Source organism: Hirundo rustica, chromosome 14, assembly GCF_015227805.2.
Source record: "Hirundo rustica isolate bHirRus1 chromosome 14, bHirRus1.pri.v3, whole genome shotgun sequence".
NCBI classification, from domain to species: domain Eukaryota; kingdom Metazoa; phylum Chordata; class Aves; order Passeriformes; family Hirundinidae; genus Hirundo; species Hirundo rustica.
The window spans coordinates 13,896,699-13,920,296 of NC_053463.1; the positions used below are offsets into that span (position 1 = coordinate 13,896,699).

Sequence of the window (23,598 nt, forward strand, 5' to 3'; positions counted from 1 at the left end):
TAAACTTTTTCACCGAACTCAGTAAAGCACTTGTGAACATATATCACATCTGAAATTAAAATGTTGCTGATGGAAATTGTATTTTATTCAAATTTCTGTTCATTTTTGCAGTGCCTAAGAAAGCAACTGGACAAAGCTTATAGTAAGAGAGAACTCCAGGAATGCAGTAGAACGAAGTCCTCTTGCTACCAAAGGATGAATAATATGGATATAAGATATAGGAGCAGTAACAAACCCCAAACTTCAGCATACTGACTTTGATATTGTTCTACAGTAGAAGAAAAATAGGCCAAAAAATATTATACATATTACTTGACCTGCACCCCATGTATCTTTAGTCTTAATTGAAATAATTCTCAGCACTCTAAATTTTAGCTTACATTTCAGGTTAGAAACCTGAATTTTATTTTTCTGATCAATTTTTTTTCCCATATCCAATAAGAAAATTCATAAAAAAATCTATCCTGAAATGTGTTTTTGCAGCCGATCAATGGGACAGCTGAGATTAATAAGGATTGCAGGACTGAACAATGGAGAAGTTGAATAACTGGACCATTGCACATCTCTTTGTAGGAAATCAATTACCTGGGTTCTTCTTGATCATTCGGGTTAAGGGGATAATAGAAGCCAAGAAGACATTAGGACCTTTTAATGATTAGTAGTAGCTTTGGAGTATATTTTTGGCACTGTAAAACCGGGTGTTCATTTCTAATTACTTTGAAAAGGGAAAAGACAGCAAAATACTTTTCTGTCTTTATCAAACTGCATCAGAGAGAAGAGCACAAAAGTTCTCCAAGCTTTTCTCAAAGACTCACTTCATTACTCCCATTTTCTGTTATTTCTCTGTTATTATTTCCATTTCTCTGGCTGGTGACCACACACCCAGTCTTTGACAGGCACGGAAGTTCTCAGATTGCCATGTTGCCAAGGGAGACACGAGCACATAGGAGTGAATATGACTTAGTGAAACATTTATATGCACCTGGCTTTTAATCAACCACTTGTTTCTCTCCGTTGCTCTGCATATGTACAACATCTTATTCCTGGCACCCAAGACCTACTGGCTACTTTTATTATTCATAGGCTTCACTTCATGTGCATAAATTAATATTTGCTCAGAATGTCTTACCCCCCTTGAATAACACAATGGTGAGGGGTAAGGGTTAATGGTGCTGTCTTGTCAGTACACACAGGGTAAAAGCTGTCACTGGGATTCAGGGAAACAAGGTTTAGCAGGGATAGTGGTGGCAAGGTGCATTTGCAGCTGAAAGCTTCTGCCACTCTTGTGTTCAAGATTGTTACACTGAAAACCAAAGGGTCTAAAAAAGTTTGTGGACATTACATTAAAGAAGTGTTATGGTAGAAGAAAGATGCCATCTAATAAGCTGTTGTGGGAACTGAATGTTTTGTGCTCTTATCTGTGAAAATCGGATGTTACCTAGAGAAACAAAGCAGAGTAATGTCAAACTCAAATCTCTTCACATTACCTCATTAGTTAACCCGAACATTAACAGTATTCTCCAAAGAATAGGAGTTGTATTCTCAGAATGCCCAACGCATATGTGCTTTATTAAATAGCAGTCAAATTATTTGCTTGGGAAATGAAGAACTGAACCACTATGAATTATCTCAGAATGGTTTTTTCCCCCAGTAAATGAACGTATTTGAGTATAAGTGTTTGATAGTGGATTTTTAGTGCACTTCGACATGACTACATGCATGACCCTGTGTGTTGTTTCTCTTTCATTCCGTTTTCCAGCTGCCTGCCCGGTTCTGTGCAGTGGCAATGGTCAGTACTCCAAAGGCACCTGCTTGTGCTACAGTGGCTGGAAAGGTCCAGAATGTGATGTGCCCACCAGCCAGTGTATTGACCCCTCCTGTGGAGGTCATGGTTCCTGCATCGAAGGGAACTGTGTCTGTTCTGTGGGCTATAAAGGAGAAAACTGTGAGGAAGGTAGGATATTTATTTTCTCTGTTTTTAGTTTGTTTTCTGGGTTTGGGAGTTATTTAATGGCTAGGGGAAAAAAGGAAAGACTGGAATAAAAATCTAAGCATAAAACTCCTATAGCAAGTAAAAGAGGGTAAAAATGTAGTCTATGACAATTTTACTGATCTATCAGAGTTCAGAGAAAACTTCAGGCCTTCTGTATACATTGCTTTGCAGTATTAAGAGTGTCTGCCACGAGTAAACCTGAATAATTCCTTTGTTGGAGAGCAAAGAAAAACCTTTTCTTATGGATTGTGTTTACCAAACTATTTACATGTGAAATTCAGAGAAAAAAGGAGCAGCGGTAGACAAAATTGTATGGCTTCAACTTCACACCAAGCACATATCAATCACTATGGAGACAGAAACTGATGAAAAACATTTGAAAGACTTGGATATCCATGTTACTCACAGACTTAATGTGGCGTAAATTACTCCTTTTGGCCATATCATATGGGATTAAGGAAAGGTAGATGGCACACCTGAACAATAATTGTCCTTTAAATGTAGTAAAGCTTTTCAGGTTGAAAGTGTCCAACTCCTTGAGTATGTAGAATGAACAAATTTTAAAAAATAATCCATGCAAAATGTGGTCATAAATTAAGCTCAATACTGGTTGTATTCACAGGGTTTTCTGTTAGAATGCACAATGTAAATTAGACTCCTTTTCTTTTTAAAATATATTACTGTGTTCCAGAGTTTTTAATCCTCCAAAGAGAGAAGTAGCTTGTGTACTGAAGTGATGGGGCTGGGATGTCATGCTGGTAGGATGGAGGAGTCTCTCTGGATCATTCTGAATGAGTTGCAGAGCTGTATTGATACTGTGTGTATCGATTTTTATCTTACCCTGTAGTAAACAGCTGTCTCTCCCATCAGAAAACAAAGGGAAGAAAAGTGTGGATAAACAAACCACAAAGGGTTTTATTCTCAGGACCGCAGACATCACCTTTAGGACAAGATCTTGCATTAGTCTGAATGAACTTGCGGTAAAAGGAAAAGAAAAACAAACCAAGGAGCCTCACTGGTGGGATTGCAATTGTTTGGTTCATTCCCGTCACCTTCTTCCACTAAATCCTCTCAACACTGGTTATTAAAGCTTTTCTTCAGAATTCAGTTGAAGCCAAGAGTTTTTGCATTGTTTTTAATGGATTACATTTTAAGTTATATCCGGAAAACGCTGTAATGTCCTTTTATATCCCTTAGAATTGATAGTTCTCAGTTCACCATGAGTGTATGATACTAGGAGATATTCAAAAATAATCTGAAATGCCTTGCTTTCACTATCATTCTCATTAATATCAAAGATGGAAAAGACTGTCTTTAACATGCTCTAGAGCACTCAATCTATTCCCAAGGAATGCAGAACCTCTCTTTCTTGTACTAACTGTAATTGTTTGCTTGGTCTCATTGAATTTTATACATTTCATCATATTCTCTGTTGTTGTATAAATGCCTGCGTTATTAGAGAGATTATGGTAGATTGCCTAAAATTATCTTTGTTTCATTTAATTCAGGAAATTTTACCTTACAAGCCATTCCTCCCTCCCTTTGATTGTAATTTGCTTGATTGTACTTGTGTGGAATTCTCTCTCTGCTTTCAGTTCTCTAGAATGGCTGTGGGCCATGGATCCCCTTGGATCTATCTGCTTTGGATCCCCAAACTCCCGTAAGAGAAATAGGCTCCTGTAGTGCTTAATCCGTCTTATCCTCAGGTGAATGTTTGGAATGGTGAAGCGAAGACATCAGCAGCTCCAGAGAAGTTTATAGAAAAAGCCAGTGCAGGCCTTTTTTCAAAGGTGTTGTGTTAACTCCTGCCAAAACTGGGAACACAAAAAAACGTCAGTCAACAGAGCTTTTTGGGAGGCGAATGGCTATGTGAGATGAAAGGACATACTTTATTTAATCAACACTGTGCTTGAAAGGATACATTTCTTCCTAAAAAGATAAATGGGTTACAAAGGCAGGAGGTATCGATTGCAAACTTGGAAGGGGCCAATAACATGACAAGAAAGGTTAAAGTAACCTTTTGCATATGTGATTGGGCAATAAATAAGTCAATTAATTAATTTGGAAATAAATAAAAAATCAACCACCACGTTTCTACTCTAAAATTCCTTTTTTTTTGTACCTATTTCCCACATTAATTTGAGTGCTATGGGAGAAAGGGTACACTATGAGGTAGTGTCTCTCTAATTAATCATCTAGTCTTAGTTAAAGTTTTTGCATGAATAGAAGTTTTGCACTTTTAATGGTCGAATGATAGGAATAATATTTCTATATTTATATATAATATATGAAATCTCCTCTATCGATTTGAACTTCCAAAAGAAATGGCAAAGGTTGATCCATTTGCCATTTTCCAACTAGGATATTGAATTAAAATAAGTGGGTCAGCAATTTTTTTTTTTCTTCCCAATAGCTTTTTATTTCTGATATTCATCATGGTTATATTGTTCAAACAATTTACCTGAAATGAAAGTGACACCAAGATCAATATTTTTGATGCACAATTTTTGCAGCATAAACACTGTTTTTCTATTAACAAATTTGCACAAAAGATGAAGTGGGGTATTTGTCAGGCTTCATTCAGTCTGCTTTGGGGGGGGACGCAAGTGAAATTGCCAAATTAGGTCAAGTTAAGGGTGGTTTTCTTGTCACTTTCCTGGTCGAGTCATTTTTCAATGACATTTAACTTTGTAAGTGTAATTCATGGCTCTTTGGGGACTTCATGGTACATATTGTTCAGAAAACTCCTTGACCTCCTTTTTTGTCCTTAAGGATATAAATTGCTTTCAGTACCTTTTTTTGTCAAATCTACAGAGGGCCCGATGCTAAATGAGCTCTAATGATCTGAGCTGCCAGGGGGCTGTGAGTTCCAAGCCTAACGTACTTGCTAAGGCGCATTCTCCTTTGTTTAAACACCAAAGACGGTCCGTTTATAAATCCTGGTTAAACACCGTTGTAAACCCTGCTACACCTCAGGGCCAGAACCTCTGCAGCACAAGTCAGCGCAGCTCTATTGCAGGTAATCACATTATGCTAATTTCAACAGCGAGGATCTGGCCCGAGATGATAACTCTGAGCATGTATTAAAATAGAATGAGACTGGAGCTCGGAGTAAAAACTCTCCCCAGTTTAAACTTTGAAAGCTATTACTTACCCAGATGATAGAACAAAACAGCTGTGAAGCACATTTGTCTAAAACAAAGGACAAAGGTGTTTAGTGTGTTATCCTGTAAAACAAGGGAGGCTGGGGGCTTAGGGGCTTAGGCTCATTCTGAAGAAATAAATCAAAGCTGCATGAGCACTGTAATTCGGGATAGAGGGAAGGCAGTTAATTTATGTAGCAGAAGCTGGTGTTTTTCATATGCTCCACGTTCCTTTCATTAGTGCTTTCATTTGAGAGGGAAGATGATACATTCCTGACAAGGAGAGTACATTATGACTTACCATTATCTCCTAAAGTTAGCTGTCCTTATAACAATATTACACGTGCATTACACTTCTACATTTTCTGTTAAAATATATATTCTAAAAAAAAGCAGAATATAGACCAAATGTAGGGGGGGGAAGTAACCTTCATCCTTAAAGTATATTGACCTAAGTTTTTGTGTACTTTACTTCTTTATTCAGACTGTTTTACCACAGCTCTGTGTCCATTGACCTCAACAGAAATTGTATAAAAGATGCATTGTAAACTTCAGACAGGTTATAATTTGGTAAGCACAAAGAAGGAGTAACAATGCAGGACAAGCACTCAGTGTAATTTAAAACAGTTTATGAATTTATTAACTTTGGTGTGAAACATAAACTAATCTCAGTTTACCTATAAATACAGCATTACATTGTAATATTTTCATGTCAAATTAACTCATCTTTAAATCTCAAAAAAGAAAAAGCAAACCTTAAATGATAGCCAATATCATCATTAAAATGAAAGTCTTGTAAGAAATTTTACAGTAATTTATTCCTGTAGTACTGTATTCTGAATTCTATACTACTGTATTCTGATAACTCATTTTATTGCATCTCTAAATGTACCTGTGTCAATGCTCTGCCTGTATCTAATCTATATCTAATCTTGTTTTAAATGTTCTGCAGCTAAATCAAATAGTTTGACAAGGCTCTATGTTTATAGAAAAGCTGAGATTTGAAAGATCGAGTATTGTTCACATCAGGTGGAGTGAAAATGTCTCTGCCTTAATTTAGAAGGATCAGTTTGGAAAAGATGAGAGATAAATCACTTTCATTATATACTCAGATCTTTCTGAAGCAGTGAGAGAGAATGCAAATCATTCTTGGTCCTGCTGTTGTGATCTAATATATACCAGTCATGAAATGGATTCAAGTTATTTAAGACATGAATTTGACCTTGGCCTTCAATTCCACAGCAAAAGGCACTTGGTAAAGCCTCCATGTGGGTATTGGCAGTAAAGCATAGTACTGTTATACAGATTCAAGATATAAGATAAAATTTTGGAAACTCATAATGTTACTGATAAAGTTTATTTGAAAGACAGCTTATAACATTCCTTTATAGGACTGAAATAACTGAAATTTCATTGCATCATTTTCCTTCGTAACTATTTTCACTTCGTTGTTTCTGGGTTGAAATCCGTATCTGTATCTGATTTTACTTCTTTAAGAGAAACAATCTGCTGGCTTAGAATGTGGGCTGAAGTAACCAGGGCTCTCGGTTTCACAGCTCAGCTACTAATGGATCAAACATCCAGAACATGGATCAAGCATTCAGACGTTCCTGAATGATTAGGAGTCTAAATGAAGCTGAAAGCCACTGACATTTTTACTTCTGTGTACTTGAAGTGGCTGTCCTAATGTTCAAATGATGCTCTAACATTTCAATAGTAATAATAGCAGTTTTTATAAAAATATTCCAAATAAAGAATTCTTTGAAACTGCAGATTATTAACTTCCTTTGTAATCAAAATACCGTACATGAGTCGTTGGAGCTTCAATGTATTTCAGAAGAAACGTTTCCAGGTTTATGTGTGGAACTCTGACTATATATATATATATTTAAGTGCTATTTTTAAGCCTTCATGCTTCTCCACCACAGCATTCCTGCAGTAAACTGTCATTTCACAGTCAAACCCTGCTTGATTTGTTTAATGTAAAGTGTAAATTATTTCACTTTCCCATTCTCAGACCAGGTATTAATATGGCTTGGAGAACTGCCTCAGTTTGCTTTATTGCTAACGCGCTTTTCAGAGCGCATTTTCCAAACATCCCCTGGTGCGAAGTGACCCTCCTGTGCGTGGCTTTTGTTCCCTGCTGCAGTGGATTGCCTGGACCCGACGTGCTCCAACCACGGGGTGTGTGTGAACGGGGAATGTCTGTGCAGCCCGGGCTGGGGAGGGGTGAACTGCGAGCTGCCCAGAGCCCAGTGCCCCGACCAGTGCAGCGGGCACGGCTCCTACCTGGCTGACACGGGGCTCTGCACCTGCGACCCCAACTGGATGGGCCCCGACTGCTCCGTTGGTAAGAAAAGCAGCTTCTCCTCATTTTGCAATCACGTTGCTGTTTTGTTGAATTATTACTGCATCTCAAGCTGTGGCAAGTTTGAGATGCAGTAACAATTGAGAAAGTTGTCTTTGTTACACGATTGGGCTCTTTTGATTTTGTTGGGAAGAAGTGTGTGCATACCTCTGTATATATTTTCATGACATTCTTAATTTGGGGCTGTGAGGTGGGTGAAGGTTAGGAGTTTGTGTTTTGTTGTAACACTGATTCTCTTTTAGACTGAAAAAGTTACATAAGTGTACTTCTGTTTCCCAACTGTAGATGAAAATATCCATCATTTGTGGGGAAAAAAATATGGGGAATTTCACTTTTACATCATCAGTTGAACCTTGAGATGGTGCTGTAGGTCAAAACCAGGTCTCTCAATACAATATCTACATTTTTCACAGTTATTCAGTTATTTCCTGAGGTTAATCAGCTGGAATACCCCACCAGTGATATGAATATCAAGATGTGTTTTCTGCTTTGTGGATAAGCACCCAGAAAAATTCAAGTATGAGAGTTTTGCTGCCACTTTCTTTGGAGATGCATGGGGCAAAAGCCCCTTCTGCTTATCTGCAGCTTCAGCTGGCAGAGAGCAGTAGAATTTTTGGAGTGAGACACTGGATAACTGACCATGTTATCAATAGGAATCCAAAATCTCTCCTTAGAAAGTGACTTTTACCCATCATTCTAAATGACCCTGAATTGCTGCCATTCTCTGCCAAATGAGTTTTAGGTGAGTTTCAGTCTCAATTCTTAGCAAATCAATATCTGTCAAAATCATCCGAGGTCTGGGTTTCAGTAAAGCAGAGCCACCTGCTCCCCTCCCCTGCTGTTGGGGACAGCACCTGTGACACATGTTTGTATCTGCATGGAGGATGCAGCTCTGCACGTTTGTCCAGCGTACATTAGTGGATTTTTTTAAACTGATGCCTTGGAGTGGCTAGACAAGGTTAAAAGAATAAAAGTGGCTATTTATTTGACCTTTAACAGATACACCTTGGACAGTCAAAAGCCTCCCAGAGACTACACCCAAGATGGATGATGGTTACGAGTTTTTCAGACAATTTTAAGTTTGGTCCATTTACATATCAGGTTTATCTTCCAATTACAGCTTCAGATAATGAAGTCAAATACCCTCAGTTTGTTCCCCCCCCAATTCACTTCTGTTTATATTTTCGGGGCCTGAGGCTTTAGGGTGTCCTTGAGTTTCAGGCCTAGAGGAATTGTTTAATTGTAGGCAGTAGCTAACACCTTATATGGAGTTTAGAGTTATGTGCTAATGCAGTACAAGATTTGAAAAACATAAAGGCTAAAATCTTAAGGCATCGAAGCCACTTTTAATTTGGCTTGCTTTTCAACACAAGCTAAATGCCGGCTTCCATCAGAACTTCTGGGAGGCTGTAGTTTCGAGCAGAAGCGTTGCTCGGCGCTCCCTCTCCCTCGAGGCTGGCTGTGACTGCTGTTCTCTCTCCTAGAAGTGTGCTCCGTGGACTGCGGCACCCACGGCGTGTGCATCGGCGGCGCCTGTCGCTGCGAGGAGGGCTGGACAGGAGCGGGCTGTGACCAGCGCGTGTGCCACCCCCGCTGCACGGAGCACGGGACTTGTAAAGATGGGAAGTGTGAATGCAGAGAGGGCTGGAATGGGGAGCACTGCACCATTGGTAGGCAAACGACAGGCACCGAAACAGGCACATATTGCTTTCTTTTCATAAATCGTAGAGACATAGTTACTGTCGTGGACTGTAATGGGCTGTTCCCTTAAGGACCCAAGTGCTCTCAGGTATTAACCCTGACTCAAAGTGGGTTGGGGGAAGTGCAGACAGGCTCTTGGAATCATTTCAAATCAGTAACAAACTGGTTTAGAGAGGGGAAAAAAAAAAAAAAAAAAAAAAAAAGAGAGAGAAAAAGCACAGCAACAAATTCCACATTAGTAAGTGAAGATGTAACAAATGGTACCGTGTGTGTGATATCAACAAATACAACACATGGTACTATGCATGATATCTCAGTATCATCCGAGCCTGAGTGATTTTCAAACTTAACTAAGCATTCCTTTGTGTGAATGGCCTCTTTTTAATTTCCCTGCCTGCTGCATCAGTGCTCTCCTGGTGTTGTACCTCACATGTGCAAGGCCCCCAGCAGCAGCACGCAGAGCAGGGCTCGGGTGCTGGGGGAATGTGTGTTCCTGGTGGTACAGGAGCAGCTCCCTGCCATTCCCCTGAGCTGTGCTGGGACAGTGGCCCTGCTGTTTGCAGAGAGACACTGCCAGCGTGGGAGCACCTGTGAGCTGCTGTGAGCCCCCACCCCGAGAGCCTGCAGCTCACTGCGGCATCGGCATCGCAATCTCAGCTGGGCTCTGTCAGCCTGGGAAGTCCAAAAAGGTCATCCTTACACAAAGCAATGATGTTCTATCCTCTCAATTACCGTGCTTGAAAATTTACTCTGAAGTGGAATTAATTGCTCCTAAGTGAAGTTCTTTATTTTATCTCTGCAAGCAGTGAGGCAGTCTATTTGTATTGTTCTGAAAAGTTATTTAAAACAAAGGGGAAAATTGTTATTTTCTCTGAGCTATAATCAAAAATGGGAAATTCTCAGTGATCACATCCCTTCTGAGAAGTCTGAGCAGATTTATCTGAAACAAGAGTATCCCATCTACTGAGACTCTGAGGTTCAGGCAAGTGTGCTGTTCTCCAGAGAATTTTTGGAGAACTGTGAAGTATATCCTAGAAGAAATCTGGTGAGTCAAAATCCAAAGTCATGTTGTTTTCATTACCTTGCGGTGAATTTAAGAAAGAAAAGAGTAGGTCACTTGAGATTTTCATGGCAATCAGGGACCCTAATGGGACAGTCCTATTACAAGTGAATTGTTATTTTGTTATTCTTTACTTAAACGTATGGTGAGATTCTTGCATCCCTCAAGCTGTTTTTCTTTTTCATTCCCCTCTGAATTCTCTTTGGATATACAAAACATTTCCAATACACACGTGAGTTGGAAACTAAAAGTATACTCCTATTGGAGAGATAAAAAAAAAAAAAAAAAAAAAAAAAAAAAAAAAAAAAAAAAAAAAAAAAAAAATTGATACATATTTTCACATATTTTCAGGGCATATCCTTTGATGTTGTGGTGCTGCATGCTTCCGCCACACTGTGCTAATATGATTTAAATCAAAGCTTTTATGACTGAACACTTTGTGACCAGCACAGATGCAGAGTGTTCTTTTCATAATTGCTTTCAGACTTCCATCATATCAACATACCTCTGCTAGATTAATCCAGGCATTTTGTTTTCAAAGTTCTTCCCAGCTCCTTACAAAATGCCTAGTATATATTTTTTTCATTAAATTCTGTAATAGTTGCTTATTTCAGAAGTTGATGCTTCCCACAAAATTTGTTTTGCTTTATGATCTCTTAGTAATGTGCCGATGTTTAGAAGTAATTAGTGTATGTAAAGTCTTCATTACTGTGCAGACAAAAAGGTGCCTTTTACCAAGATCTCCAAAGTGCAAGCTGAACTGGTGAACTCCGAAGTGAGATTTTGAGTCTAATTTTCAGAGCTTTGAACTAGATATCTTCCTTATTATTGATATGTATCATCAATTCATCCCAGAGAAAGGGTGATACTTCTAAAGTGATTAAAATATGCGTGAGCTTGTTTTGTTTGGTATGTGTACACAGATTTCCGTGAAACTTAATGTTGTCCTGCCTGTGGCAAAGATGAGACTAATGCAAAAAAAATCAGGTATGCCCTTCTAGTTATCGTGGATGAAATTTGTGCAGTCAGAAGCTGTCTGTTGCATGCATGCAGATATTCTTGTGACAGGCCTCTATCGGTATGAATTTTCACATGGTGATGTCCCGAGGCCATTTACAAAAGCACAAAGGCTGATGCCAGGAATGGGATTGAGTTCAGAGGGAAAACTCAGTGTAACCCCACTGGTTCATGTTACATGGAGCTGAAACACAGAGTTCAGAGGAAAAGGATGGTAAAAGTGATTTTTGTCAGTATCGGTACGAAATTTCTAGAAGTTACCATTGGAAAATTTGTGCTTAGAGTGAAGTGATACTTTGGTACCATGATGAGTTGCTCAAGATATTTTAAATGTTGGTGTGAAGAACTCAAGTGTGCTTAAATTTTACAGAAACTCACTGTCATTTAGAGTTCTGCCTTTATGGTTTCATTTTCAGCTAAATGTTTGACACACCATTTAACATCAGAATTACTGAGGAGTGTTCTCCTAAAAAGAGGCCACAAATTAGTCCTTTCTGGAAGGTACCTGACAAACTGCACAGTCTGTTTGTCCTAAGGCAGAAAACACAAATCCTGTAGGAGAGGTTATTTACTCTGAATTTCTGGTTTTGCTACACATAGTCTGAAATGAAGTCAGCAGAAAAATTTGCTTTGATTCCAGGGACTTTAGGCCAAGTCCACTCAGAGCAAATTGATCTGTGAGGAAGAAAAGGAGATTTCTATATACAAACCGTTTTCTTTTGTTTGTCTTTCTTTACCAGTTTCTTTGTGCTATATTTACATGGCAGTGGAAAAGAAATCAACATAGCAACCTGCAGGTATCTTAGTTTGTTTAGGATATTTTATTCTATTTAATATGAAATTAGGCTTTAATAGATGCTTGACAGAATGAACATTTCTTGTCATTTCATTGTTGAGTATCTAAGCTCAAAAGTTTCCATAGATGTGCATTTTTTCTCTCTGAATTACCTGATTTAAGAAAAGCACTCGGAAAATCCTCCCAGAGCAGCAGTGTGAGCTCAGTGTTAGCACAGTGTTTGTGCAAAGCAGCTTTTGCCTGTGTGCAGTAGAATTATGTGTAAGGATCAATGCAAATAAAAATGCATGCAGTTCCAAGTTACACAGATTTTGATAAATCTATATCCAAATAATATAAAAAGTGAAAGGGGTGGGTGTCTGGTCTTGCTCAGCTGCTGTTTGAAGCAGAGCAGAACTTCAGTTCACTTTGCTACTTCAGGTGAGAAAAGAAATTGCTTACTGGAGTGGTGATAAAGAAAATTAATCTTTTCCCAGTGCAAAAATAGACCTGTCAGGATATGTTTATTAAGTGATTACTATTCATTGATTGCAATTATGGAGGAAGTTATAACTAAATAATAGAGGGTAATCTAGATGAAAAAAATATTGGAAAACTAATAACAAAGTGAAAGAAAGGTATAGAAGTTGTAAATCTTGAACCCGTTTCATGACAGAAACTTAAGACGGAGGATTTAGTTTTTCCTTGAATCATCTGAATGTTGTTAAAGCATGCTGTTATAAAACAGATCTGTTACTTTCACTGAAAATAATATCTGGATGTTTAAAACTGTTGTTTTTAAAGGCTTGCAGAGGATGTTCTGCACATAAACTGTCAAGATAGTATTCCAAGGACAGTGTGATATATATGGAGATCTTATGAAACAGTCAGAAATACCATTTGAAAAGTGTAATCCATCTGTAATTCAAATCCCTGGAGCATGGACTCTAAGTAAGTTATTGGTAAAAATCTCACTGGGAGACCAGTGAAAGCAGGATTTAATCCTAAATATTTACAAGTAAAATTTAAATGTCTGCAAATGGATCTTTTAAGGTGATCTCTGACCAGAAGGTGATATATGAGGCTTTCCTTGTAGCTGCCTTGCTCTTTCCCAAGCCTTGCTCTTGTCTGCTCATGTCCTCCATTAGATGTAGGTTAAGCACTCCTTTCAGATAGAAAGTGGGAAAAAATTGAAAATTTGTATTCAAGGCTATTTGGTAATATGAATGCTCTGCTGCAGATTTTGATCCAGACAGTTTTTTTTTTTAATTTTTTTTTTATGCAAATGAGCTATACTACTGGTACAGACATTGAAGCTGAACCTCCACCTGCCTGCCTCCTTGGCAAAACACAAACAGGTGATGAGTCCATCTCTTCAGGATCTGCTTAGGTTCATTTAGCTTGGAAAAGACCCTTTCAGATCATCAAGTCCAGCCATAAACCTCACTCTGTTCTGGCCTTGGTACTGAAATCTAACTCCAGAGGTGGGGATCAGCAACTTTCCCCCACTGAGTCCTTGGCCTTTGTACTAAAACTGCCAAAACTGTCGAACAAGTTCTTTAGTGAAGAAGGGGTTTGGATATCTGTATTAGCTCTGTATCTTATCTTCTATGTTTTCCATGCCTTGAATGAAGGAGAAAGATTTGAAAAAAGCTAGGATCCAGTCACCTATGTGGTGGAAAACAACCTAATATTTTCAGATGCATAAAAATATACAGGAAAAAAAAGAACTCCTTGTCCGGGATGATTGAAAAGTTTAAGTTACAGTAGAAGATACGTTTCTGAGGAAAAAAACATGTTACCAGTAAACAGAAGTTGTCCAAGCAAGGTGTGAATTCCTCATCAATGGAGTTTTTAGCGACCATTTAGAAAACACTTGTCAGGTGTAACAATAACAGAGGTAATTCATCCTGCCTGGGGCAGCAGGCTCGCCAGAAATCATTGAACTCTATGAGCTCTCTTGCAGCCTCCTTTTAAACGAACTAAAGAGGAAGCATTCCTTCTAAGGGCTTTATTTTTAAAGCTTTACCTTAAGAATTGGACTTGTATTCCCTTTGAGAATCCAAAGCCACTGTTGGAAGTAGAATTGAGAATTTATCCAACCAAGGAGATTTATCTATGTGTTCTGTATTTGCAGAACAATGGGTTGTCAGTGTGGATATTGAGCCACTCTGAAACATCCAAACTCACATCCAGTAGGTAAATACTTTAAATACTCTCTCGTTAAAGATGAATGCTATGTGGACCATATTCAACCTCTGGTTTCAATAAAGAATTGTTTACTAGAATCTTTTCCCCCCTGAGTGCTTTGGGATGACTTTTTCAGCTTTTAGACATGTTTATATTTTCTATCAGCTGGATGGAATACCACAAGTAAAATGTATAGATTTGGTTCTTTACCATATCATGGACTCAATAATCAATAGAAACATTAATAATGTGGCATTGTGTTATCTTTGGATATAGCAAGATATTTTTGTCCCATGATAATGCTCTTTGTGTCAGGTTTTTTTTTTTTTTTTATTTTCTTCTACTACTGATTTCTCTTGTTGTAATTACAATGGTAATGATTCAAAGATGAGGCAATTTTCAGGAGCGATGGAAAGTGTGTGGGAGGAGGCAGTGGAAAGCCATCGTATCTGACAAAGAGCAATTTAGAGGAAGCTAGATATATTAGACTTCTCCAATGGATTTCTAACTTAAAATTAATCTGTAACAATTTATAACCTATCAAGGCATAAAAAACCATCTAACCACGATGACAGGAATTTAGATGGCACGGTCTGAGGAGGGAGCAACACATTTTTTTCATTTTATTTGAAAAATGCATAGAATATTTAGGTCATGACCACTTTTCATTACCGCTGATACAGAAATATGTTGGTAATATATATATGATGACATGACCAAAAAGGTTCGAGATGTTGGCCGTTCCTGAATGTGCAGATTCCAGTTCATCACCTGTACCACGCAGTTATCCCACTGTTTTTACACCTGGAAGCAGATTTCTCGTGATTCAGCCTTTTGAGTACATGGTGCCAAGCATTCATTGGAGTTTGAGTTGTTCCCCCTGTGCCTCTTCAGCAAAGCAGAGGAACAGCAGGTATCTCATGAGGCAACCTGAGAGATTCTCAATTATTTTTGTCACTCACTGCACGTCATTCACATTTTCACTTCCATCGTTCAAACACAGAGAGACTCAAAAGGTAGAAATCTTCCTTATAGAGTGGAATTTTGGAAATATATGTTATGTCATGTTACATTTTATAACCAAAACCAAGGAAATGTACTTGTCACTTAGATAAATAAATGCTCATCTAGACCAACATCTGTGTTTCAGTAAAGGTGTGAGTTCCTGGGAAAGAAATATCTGGTAAATCATTTTCTTCCTGGAAATCTGATGCTTCTTATCTATCCCAGCTACATTTGCTACTGAGGTGCTTTGTTGGGTGCCTCATCTTTGCCATCTTTTGTTTCTAAATAAAAGGATTCCAAATTCTAAACTAAAACTTCTGAATAAAATCTCTTGGCTGTAGAGTCCCCAGATTCCATACTATGTAGATGGCTCTTGCTTGGGATTTCTGGTTCTGGTTTGTAATTTGCAAATTCCTATGCCAAAAACTGAAATACACCAGCTACTTTTGTGGATCAGGGTTAAGTAACCTTTCTAAATAATTTCTGTAGCACTAAGGAGCCCAGAACTACAATATGCATCCACTTAATTTTATCATAGCTGAGCAAGGTAGCTGACTAGGAATAGTTGGGAGGAAGCATTCTGTGTGGAGATTTATGTGTAGTGAGGGTGGTTTATCTTTCAAGGAGTTTAGAAACAGGATTCCTTTTTGTTTGCAGAATTTAGAGGGGGCAGCTGGGGATCTTTTTTGGCTGAAAGGCAAGCTTATTCATGAGGAAGAACTTGCCTGTTTGCATTCTTTGCTGAGGGCTTCCTGTAAATGATTGAAACATGTCACAGCTCAGTGTCAGTACACTTGAGTAGCTTTTTTCTTTCTCTTTTTACAGGATATTTGCAGAACATGACCTTATTTCTTTCCTTTCTAGCCCAAAAAATTTAATGAGTATGTTTTCAGCTAAACTTCCTGCATTTTGTCTGGTACTTCAAAGGTGCACCCAGAAGATACTGGTGAATAGTTTCCCAAACTAAAACCACATTTCTTTTTTCTCCTTTTGGAGGGGCTTTTACATGAGTTATATTGATTTTCTGGCCAATTCTTGAACTCTTAAAAGACCACAAAAAGGGAGGGAGGGCAATCAATCAGGGAGCTGATCTAACTTTTGAAAGGGCAGAGCTGATTATACTGTACATAGCAGCATTCCCAGAGTCAGACAATCTTCTCTTCTCCTGCAGATAATATTTTCTGTATTATTTTGTACCCTGTGGTGTCAAGCAGAGCTTCAGCAAGTGAGTGAATTACACGGTGTTGCTGGAAACAAAACAACAAAGACACGGGAGTGCTTGTGAGAGGTCAGTGGCGTGGATTGTGTAGAGATAGAAAGGTAGAACTGGATCTTGAGAAATAGGCATGTATATACATTTATATAATAGTTATAGTTACTAAGAAAGAAGTACAAAAGAGAACAATACCTGTCCATCCTTTTGAGACCCGCTGTTCATATTCCTGTTAAAGATACCTCTCTCTTCTTGCTTATACATTCTCAAGGTATCATTCTTGCATCTTCAGTATCAGTTTCACATAATCTTTCGTGCTTGAAGATGCAAATAAAGTCAAATGTGTTTTGCCTGGCTGCTGCAAACTCTGTGGAATAATATTTCAAATGCAAAGCTTTGCAAAGGTTTGGGGTTTTTTTTACCAGCTTCTTGCCAATTTAGCATCAAATTAACAGTAGGATGCATTAGAAGTTAGAGACTTGTCTTCCTAAGATATTTAATGCTTTTGAAATTCTCTACTCAATATTTTCTTAGTTTAATGTTGTATTAAAAATATTAATGTCAGAAATAAAAAGGAAAAAATGGTCTCTGCAGCACCTCTGAGGTGTCAGTTCAGGATTTTGCTGTGTGATCTATTTAGGGCTTCAGGGGAAAATGAAACTATTGAAAGCCTTCTCTTTAAGCTGTCAGTTCTCTCTTGTGCAGTAACTACTCACTGAGGATGAATACACGCTGATGCTGAATATTGATACATCCTTCTTTCACTAAAAGCCCTTACTTAGACAGTTTTTTAACAGATCTTAAGGAATGAATATGGGGACTTGTTCAGAGCACAAGTTATGAGGTATCATGAGCCATTTTTGTTGAAGAAAGTTTTTACAAAATTTATGTTATCCAGCTCTTTTCTCTTGTTCCTTCTTTCTTTCCATCCCTGTTCTGACCTGCTTATGAAATGCTCAATAGGATAATGATGCTTCTGGAGATTATTCCTGTGTGTAGCCTCAGCCTATTTCATTTTACATATACCTTTTCTATACATATAAAAAGAAGCAAAGTTTGCTGTCCAACAGAAATCATCATATTATATAATATATCTCATTTGCCCGAAGACATTACAAACATAATTTTGGCTACTGAAATGTAAGAGCTGAATACAAATGTGAATATTCTTAAAGGCATTTGGGTCTGATGCTTTAGTCCATGTTGATCTCTTCATGTTGAAAGTGAAAATAATTGGAATAATCCTGAGGTCGCTATGACCTGATTTATAGCTTCCAAGAAATTGTGACCAACTAAGTAGATTTCTACAATTTCCAGCACATTCTGCTGTCGTGTTTTCGGTGACGTAGTGTTGATTGACATATTGTTGTCCATCTCAGGCTGTCAGTTGTCTTCAAAACACATCCATGCTGGGATAGATGGAGACAAAGCAGTGCTGGTGTCTCATTAATCATCAGTCCAGAGCCATGCTGCTGAAAGCCAAAGGGAAAGCAGGACATGATATATTAAGGTTGCTGTGTTTGTCATCATCCCCTCTCCATTCACTAACGGGATTAGAGCAGAAAGGATTCATGACCCAGCTGTTCCCTGAGGATTTTCAACTCTGAGAGCTGACCCTGAGCACTGCACACTTAAATATTTCACTCCAAAAAAAGTACCTCTCTTAAACAGTTAAGCAGTTTTCATGGAAGAGTAGCAAGTTTGCTTTCACAAAGGCTTTGCTTTGACACGGATCAAAATGTTATTCTTAATGGAAATTTAGGCAGGGGAGACATGGCTGTCTGCTTATCCATGTAAAGATTTTCTCCCTCTCGCTCTACTGCCCTTAAAGGATATTTTTACTCCTGCCTTACTGTGCTCAGCCAGGTGTGTGGGCCATGCGTGGTGTCTGACATCCGGGATGGATTTTCTTGTGGTGGCTCTCTGGTTTTTGGGAGCTGGGCAACGAGTCCCAGATGTTCAAGTGTCAAACAGCCTCTGGGTTCTCTCAAACATGGTTTGCAAAGCAGTCCCCAAGTCCTGCCCACCTCACCCGCTCTTCCTCTGTGCCACGGTGCCACTTCAAAGGCCGTGGGTGTCCTGCATTCTGGAACTAGGGAGCCATCATTTTCACAAAGAGCCATCTAAGTTTATTGCTTTTTTCCTAATCCCACTGTATTTTTAGTTTCTGTGTGCAGTTTTTAACAGTCCAGGTTGATCAAACTCAGCATCAATAGACTGTGGCCTGCTTTTAAAATGCTGTGAAACAAGAGACTATCAAAATAGCTGCAAGAAAAGGTTTAGATATTTCTTTTTTAATGTTCTGGCTTGATTAGGGTAGATTGAACTACATGAGCTAATAGTTAATTGTTCATATATTTGAAAAGTATAAACACATCTCAGTATATTTTTACATGAACCATATAAGGATGAATTTTTTCTCTGTTTAATTACAAAATTTCAGATGAATATTTTTTTAGGTAGTTGTTGGAAGACTAAAGTTATTCAAGAGTTTGAAAAATATGTGATATTCATAATTAATCTATACCAGATACGTTTTAATTTTCCTTCACATAGTTTTCCATAGCATTGAACAACTGAGCTAAAGAACCACGGTGCATCAAGGTGCAGTCCTTGTTCTGAAGAGAATTAGTAGGGATAATAACTTTGGTATCTAAGAAGTAAATGTAACGATGTAATTGTGATTAAAACCATTCTTTTTAATTAAAAACTAAATCAGCTTGTAGTGGAAAATGTTACTAGATTGCTAGGATGTAATTTTATGTTAGAAGCAATATTAAGGGGACAATTATCCAGAAACACAAATTACCAAAAAAAAAAAAAATCTGTTTAGGAATAGCAGTTTTTTGCCTGGATCACGGTGGTTTATTGATTTTGAAAGTGGTGCTGCTTCAAATACTGTGATTTTCTAATTGTTAGGAATCAAAGGGCATTGCTGAATTTCTTGTGGAAGGAGGTCCTCAAGACTAGTGCTGAAGCTGTTTTTGTAAATTCAGCACGTACAAACACAAACCCCTAAATGTCCCAGAAGATGCTGATTCTCCTAAAAACAGAGACACATTAGTACAGATGAGAGAACTGACTTTTTGTTTTAACCACTGGGAATTCCAGAGAGTAGAACTCAGTCCCTAATGCAGCATGTTGCCATCCCCCTTTCAGCACAGTTTGAATATAAACTGATCTGACTGCTTTCCATTTCATAAAGCAAGGCAAGACGTGTGTATGCTGGGTTACAGATCACTTATCTCCCAAACTACGAGGAATTAGCATTATAGCATTCTGTCCTACAGTGGAAAATAGTGTGCTCAGAATTAAGTTGTTCTATAAAAAAGGTGTTTCTCTTCCCCTTCCGTATTTTATTTTTAATTTGTAGAATCCCTTACATTTGGACCGTAAAGGTATTTATTGTAAGCAGGAAGCCATAAATCATTATTTGTTGTTGAAAAGGGAATGAGTTCGTTAAAATGTTTGTAGTTTCTGATTAATCTTTTTTTTTTTTTTTTTTCCTAAGAGTAGTTTTATAACAGTACAGGAAAAGCAGTAGCAATGTGTCCTTTTTTGTTTCAAAAACAATTGAAAAATGTTTGAGATTAAAGACAGAAAATCACTGCATAGGAGTTTGTTAGGATTCTGAAATGAAGGTTAACGTTGCTGACATGTGGCATTGCTAATAGCTGAATCAGGGTCGGGGGAGTAGAGTGACAGACTTTTAGATACAATTCATCTTTTTATTGGCTTTGGAATAGGGGCAAAACTGCTTTTTTGTTACTGTCTCCCTTGGATCATTATTAATTGATTTTTTATCATGAAACCAATCCATATATATCTTGATTGTGTCCTGTGAATGTTTGAAACTTTTTTTTCCTCCAAAATAAGTTGAGAAATATTGATTTAGAATGGAGAAAGCCTGCCATATTTAGAGAACAGGGTATCAAAGTCAAGGTCACCCTGTCAGTGAGGGCTGAATAATGGACATCGGCTGGTTTTTCATTGGAATATTGTTGTATATTTCAAAATAATTTTGATTGCTTTTATGCTGCATAAAAATGTGAATTAAAATCACTCAGACCCATCCTTAATTACAAACACTAGTACAGATATTAATGAAAAGGGTTAATTAGCAAAGAAATATTACTCAGCAGACTTTTTGGATGCACTGAAATGTCTCCTAAAATTGTTAATATTTCCATTACACATAAAAGGTTTTTTTAAAAAATACAATTAAGACAGTGCTTATTACACTCTAATTATATCCCCATTCCTTTTAGTCTTTCAATCTTCCATACACAAAGAATATGCTAAATAAAATCTTTGACCAGTGTTTGTGTTTCTAGTTACCATGAAATTCCTAAGGTCCTCATTAACTAATTTAAAAACATCTACTGCATGGAAAAAGCATGAGATGCTTTGTGAAGGGAAATATTTATTCAGCAGAACTGGCAGGATTTAACATGTGTGCCTTCCATTTGAAGACTGCATCTATTTACTCAGCTTTTATAGTTACAGCTTCTCCTGCTTATTAAGGATTTTTGTCGGGATTTCTGAGATTAAACACTGCAGTTTTAAAAATTCCTAGCAAGTTGTATATAATGTTTCTGATTTCTGAAGTGAGCATTCCTATTGATACTAAATGGGAGATTTAATGAAGTTATTTGCAGAATATGTCCCCAGATCTTATTTATTTTCTGTATTTTAATGCTTGAGATAAAAGTGTAATGAAATGTGAGGAGGGATGTCACTCAAAAGTGAACAAATGACAGTGAAGTGAAAAGGAAAATGTCAGTTCTCATCAGTATTACTTCTGAATTTTTGTCCTGTGACTAAGGATTAGAGGTTTATTAAAGATGAACTTCCACAGGGCTACTAGTACTGATCCCTTACTTGAATTAGGTAACTTCAGCCCAGCCTAGGAAATAATTAGAATTAGTAAGTGGTTTCCTTCAGAGTGAGAAGCAGGTGAGCGTGCTGGAGACCCCACAAAAAAAGTCTTGTGTTGACAGATTTGTACCTTGAGGAGCAAGGCTGTGTCACTAAACTGCAGGAGAGCTTTTCCAGTGAGTGACACCGTTAAAAGGGATTTTTGCAGAAACTTCCTGAGTGCTTACAGCAGTTATTAGAGTAAATTGGATCTGCACTGTGCCTGATTAAGCATATTCCGGCAGACGTGTTTACCGTGAAAGCCAGAGCTGTCCCCAAGTTCGCTTTGCTTGATTGTGATCCGTGAGATCTCAGAGTCAAACTGCATCCAGCCTCGGGGATCATGCTGGTGTTGCAAGGTGCTCCCTTGTCAGCTGCTCGTGGCACACCAGTGGAACCTGCTGGGAATCCTCTGCGGCTCCAGTCCAGGCAGGATTGTCTTGGTGCCGGGCAATGGAAAAGGGCTGCACGCTGCTCAGGTTCACAGCTCTGAACAAATGGTCATTAGCTAAAGGAAAGCCTAATTAATGTTTCTAACGTGCTCCTTGAAACGTGGTGGCAGCTGAGCTATAAGCAATGGACAGTGACACCACAACCCATTGAAATTACGGGAAACAAGCAGAGTGGGGTAACCTAAACTACGGTTTTATTTGACCGCTGAGGATTAATAATGCTGGCCTTCAGGGCAGTCTCATATTCTGGTACCTTTCCCCTGGAACTTTTCTAAGAAAAGTAATAACCTGGATAGAAAAGAAAATCTTCTTTGACATCTGTTTCTTATGTTTAGAGATATGAGATAGTCACATTGTATTTTCAGCATTGCAAAGAGTTAATTGCACAAAGCTGTAGCAAGTTGTTTTTTAGATGTCCCCTGCACAGACCATAGATTTTCTTTTCTTTTTTTTTTTTTTTTCTTTTTTTTTTTTTTTTTTATTGGGAATTCCTTTTAACCGATCTTTGTTTCTACTTTTCCTTGTTCTCTTGGGTTTTTTTTAAACTAAAGCAAATATCCTGACAATACATAGCTCTCTACTTTTTTGCTTGACAAGAATCAGCAAATTAAGTTTATTAATTCAATACTGATTGTCCTGGTCACACAGTCCTATGGCAGCTGAGGCAGAGTGATCTCCAGATTCCTTGGCTGCATCTCCCACTCCCTTACCTTGTGTTTCTGTTCCTAAGTGCATCTGGAGAACAATCCCAGTGTAAGAAGTGGCAACTTGCCTGCCCCAGGATGGCTTAAAAACTGTCAAATAGAGATGCAAGGCAATCAAGTTAAAAGTCTCATTGGTGCTTCTGGTAGCTTCTACAGAGAAATGGAAAACAAATGCTCTGCCCAGCAGCAGAAAGACTTAAGTATTCGTTCTGGAGAATTAAGGACACTTCTATTGAGGCGAGGGGAGGAGCAGAGCCATCAGTTGCCTGGTAGTAAATATGTTTAATGTAAAGCAAGGAGAGCTTAAAGAGCTCGTTTCTCTTCCAAATTTCTTCCAAGTGCAGATTAAATACTCTTGCTTTCTTGGGGCTGAGATGGAGAAGATGATCTCCCTTGTAGATCAAAATCACTTTCACAGAATTGTTTAATATATAAATATCAAAGCAACTGGCTATATTTGAAGGATTATGAGGTTTCTTCCTTCACCACATAGACAGATAAAAAAGGAACAAAAAGAGAACTGTTTTATGCATGCAGGATTTAAACCAGTTCATTTGTGAACACTACATTTTTATTTCTGTAGCCTTTATTAGTTATTTGTGCAGTTGGTAGATATAAAAATTGGAAAATGGTATGATATTCATGAGGCTTATGGATATTGACAAGGGGTGCAGAACGGTGCCTTTCACTTTAGAATGAAAGGGATGTTTATAAAGTATATTTTACATACTGAAATATTCATCCTCTATCCTATATCTGCCAAACAACTCAGCATACACAAATATTCACATAACTCAGAATACATTGCTTATCTATTTTAATTTGGTTTGCATACACTGCCCATGTGGTGGAATACTGCTCCTAGGTCATGAGCATTATTTCATACATTATATTCGTGTATATTCAAGTTCCATAAATTCTAGCCTTAATGAACATGTGAGATATATTTATTTTAATATTCAAATACCCATTATTTTTGGTCACTTGTAATCATATTTTAATGTCATGAAGGTTTGGGATTGCTGCAAGCCAGAAGGCATATGAGAAGCATTTAGTGCAT

General features: G+C 37.9%; 1 protein-coding gene across 5 annotated transcripts in view; it reads left to right on the forward strand.

Moving 5' to 3' along the window:
* Positions 1-23,598, forward strand: part of TENM2 (teneurin transmembrane protein 2) — a 1,092,434-nt gene that overhangs the window by 1,007,095 nt on the left and 61,741 nt on the right. For 4 of the 5 annotated variants that reach the window (XM_040078601.2, XM_058422512.1, XM_040078602.2 and 1 more), the window contains 3 exons: positions 1,760-1,954; positions 7,286-7,486; positions 8,989-9,201. In XM_040078601.2, the coding sequence (XP_039934535.1) occupies positions 1,760-1,954; positions 7,286-7,486; positions 8,989-9,201 (609 nt within the window). The remainder of the gene's footprint in view (positions 1-1,759; positions 1,955-7,285; positions 7,487-8,988; positions 9,202-23,598) is intronic. The other variant, XM_058422513.1, reaches the window with a different exon arrangement.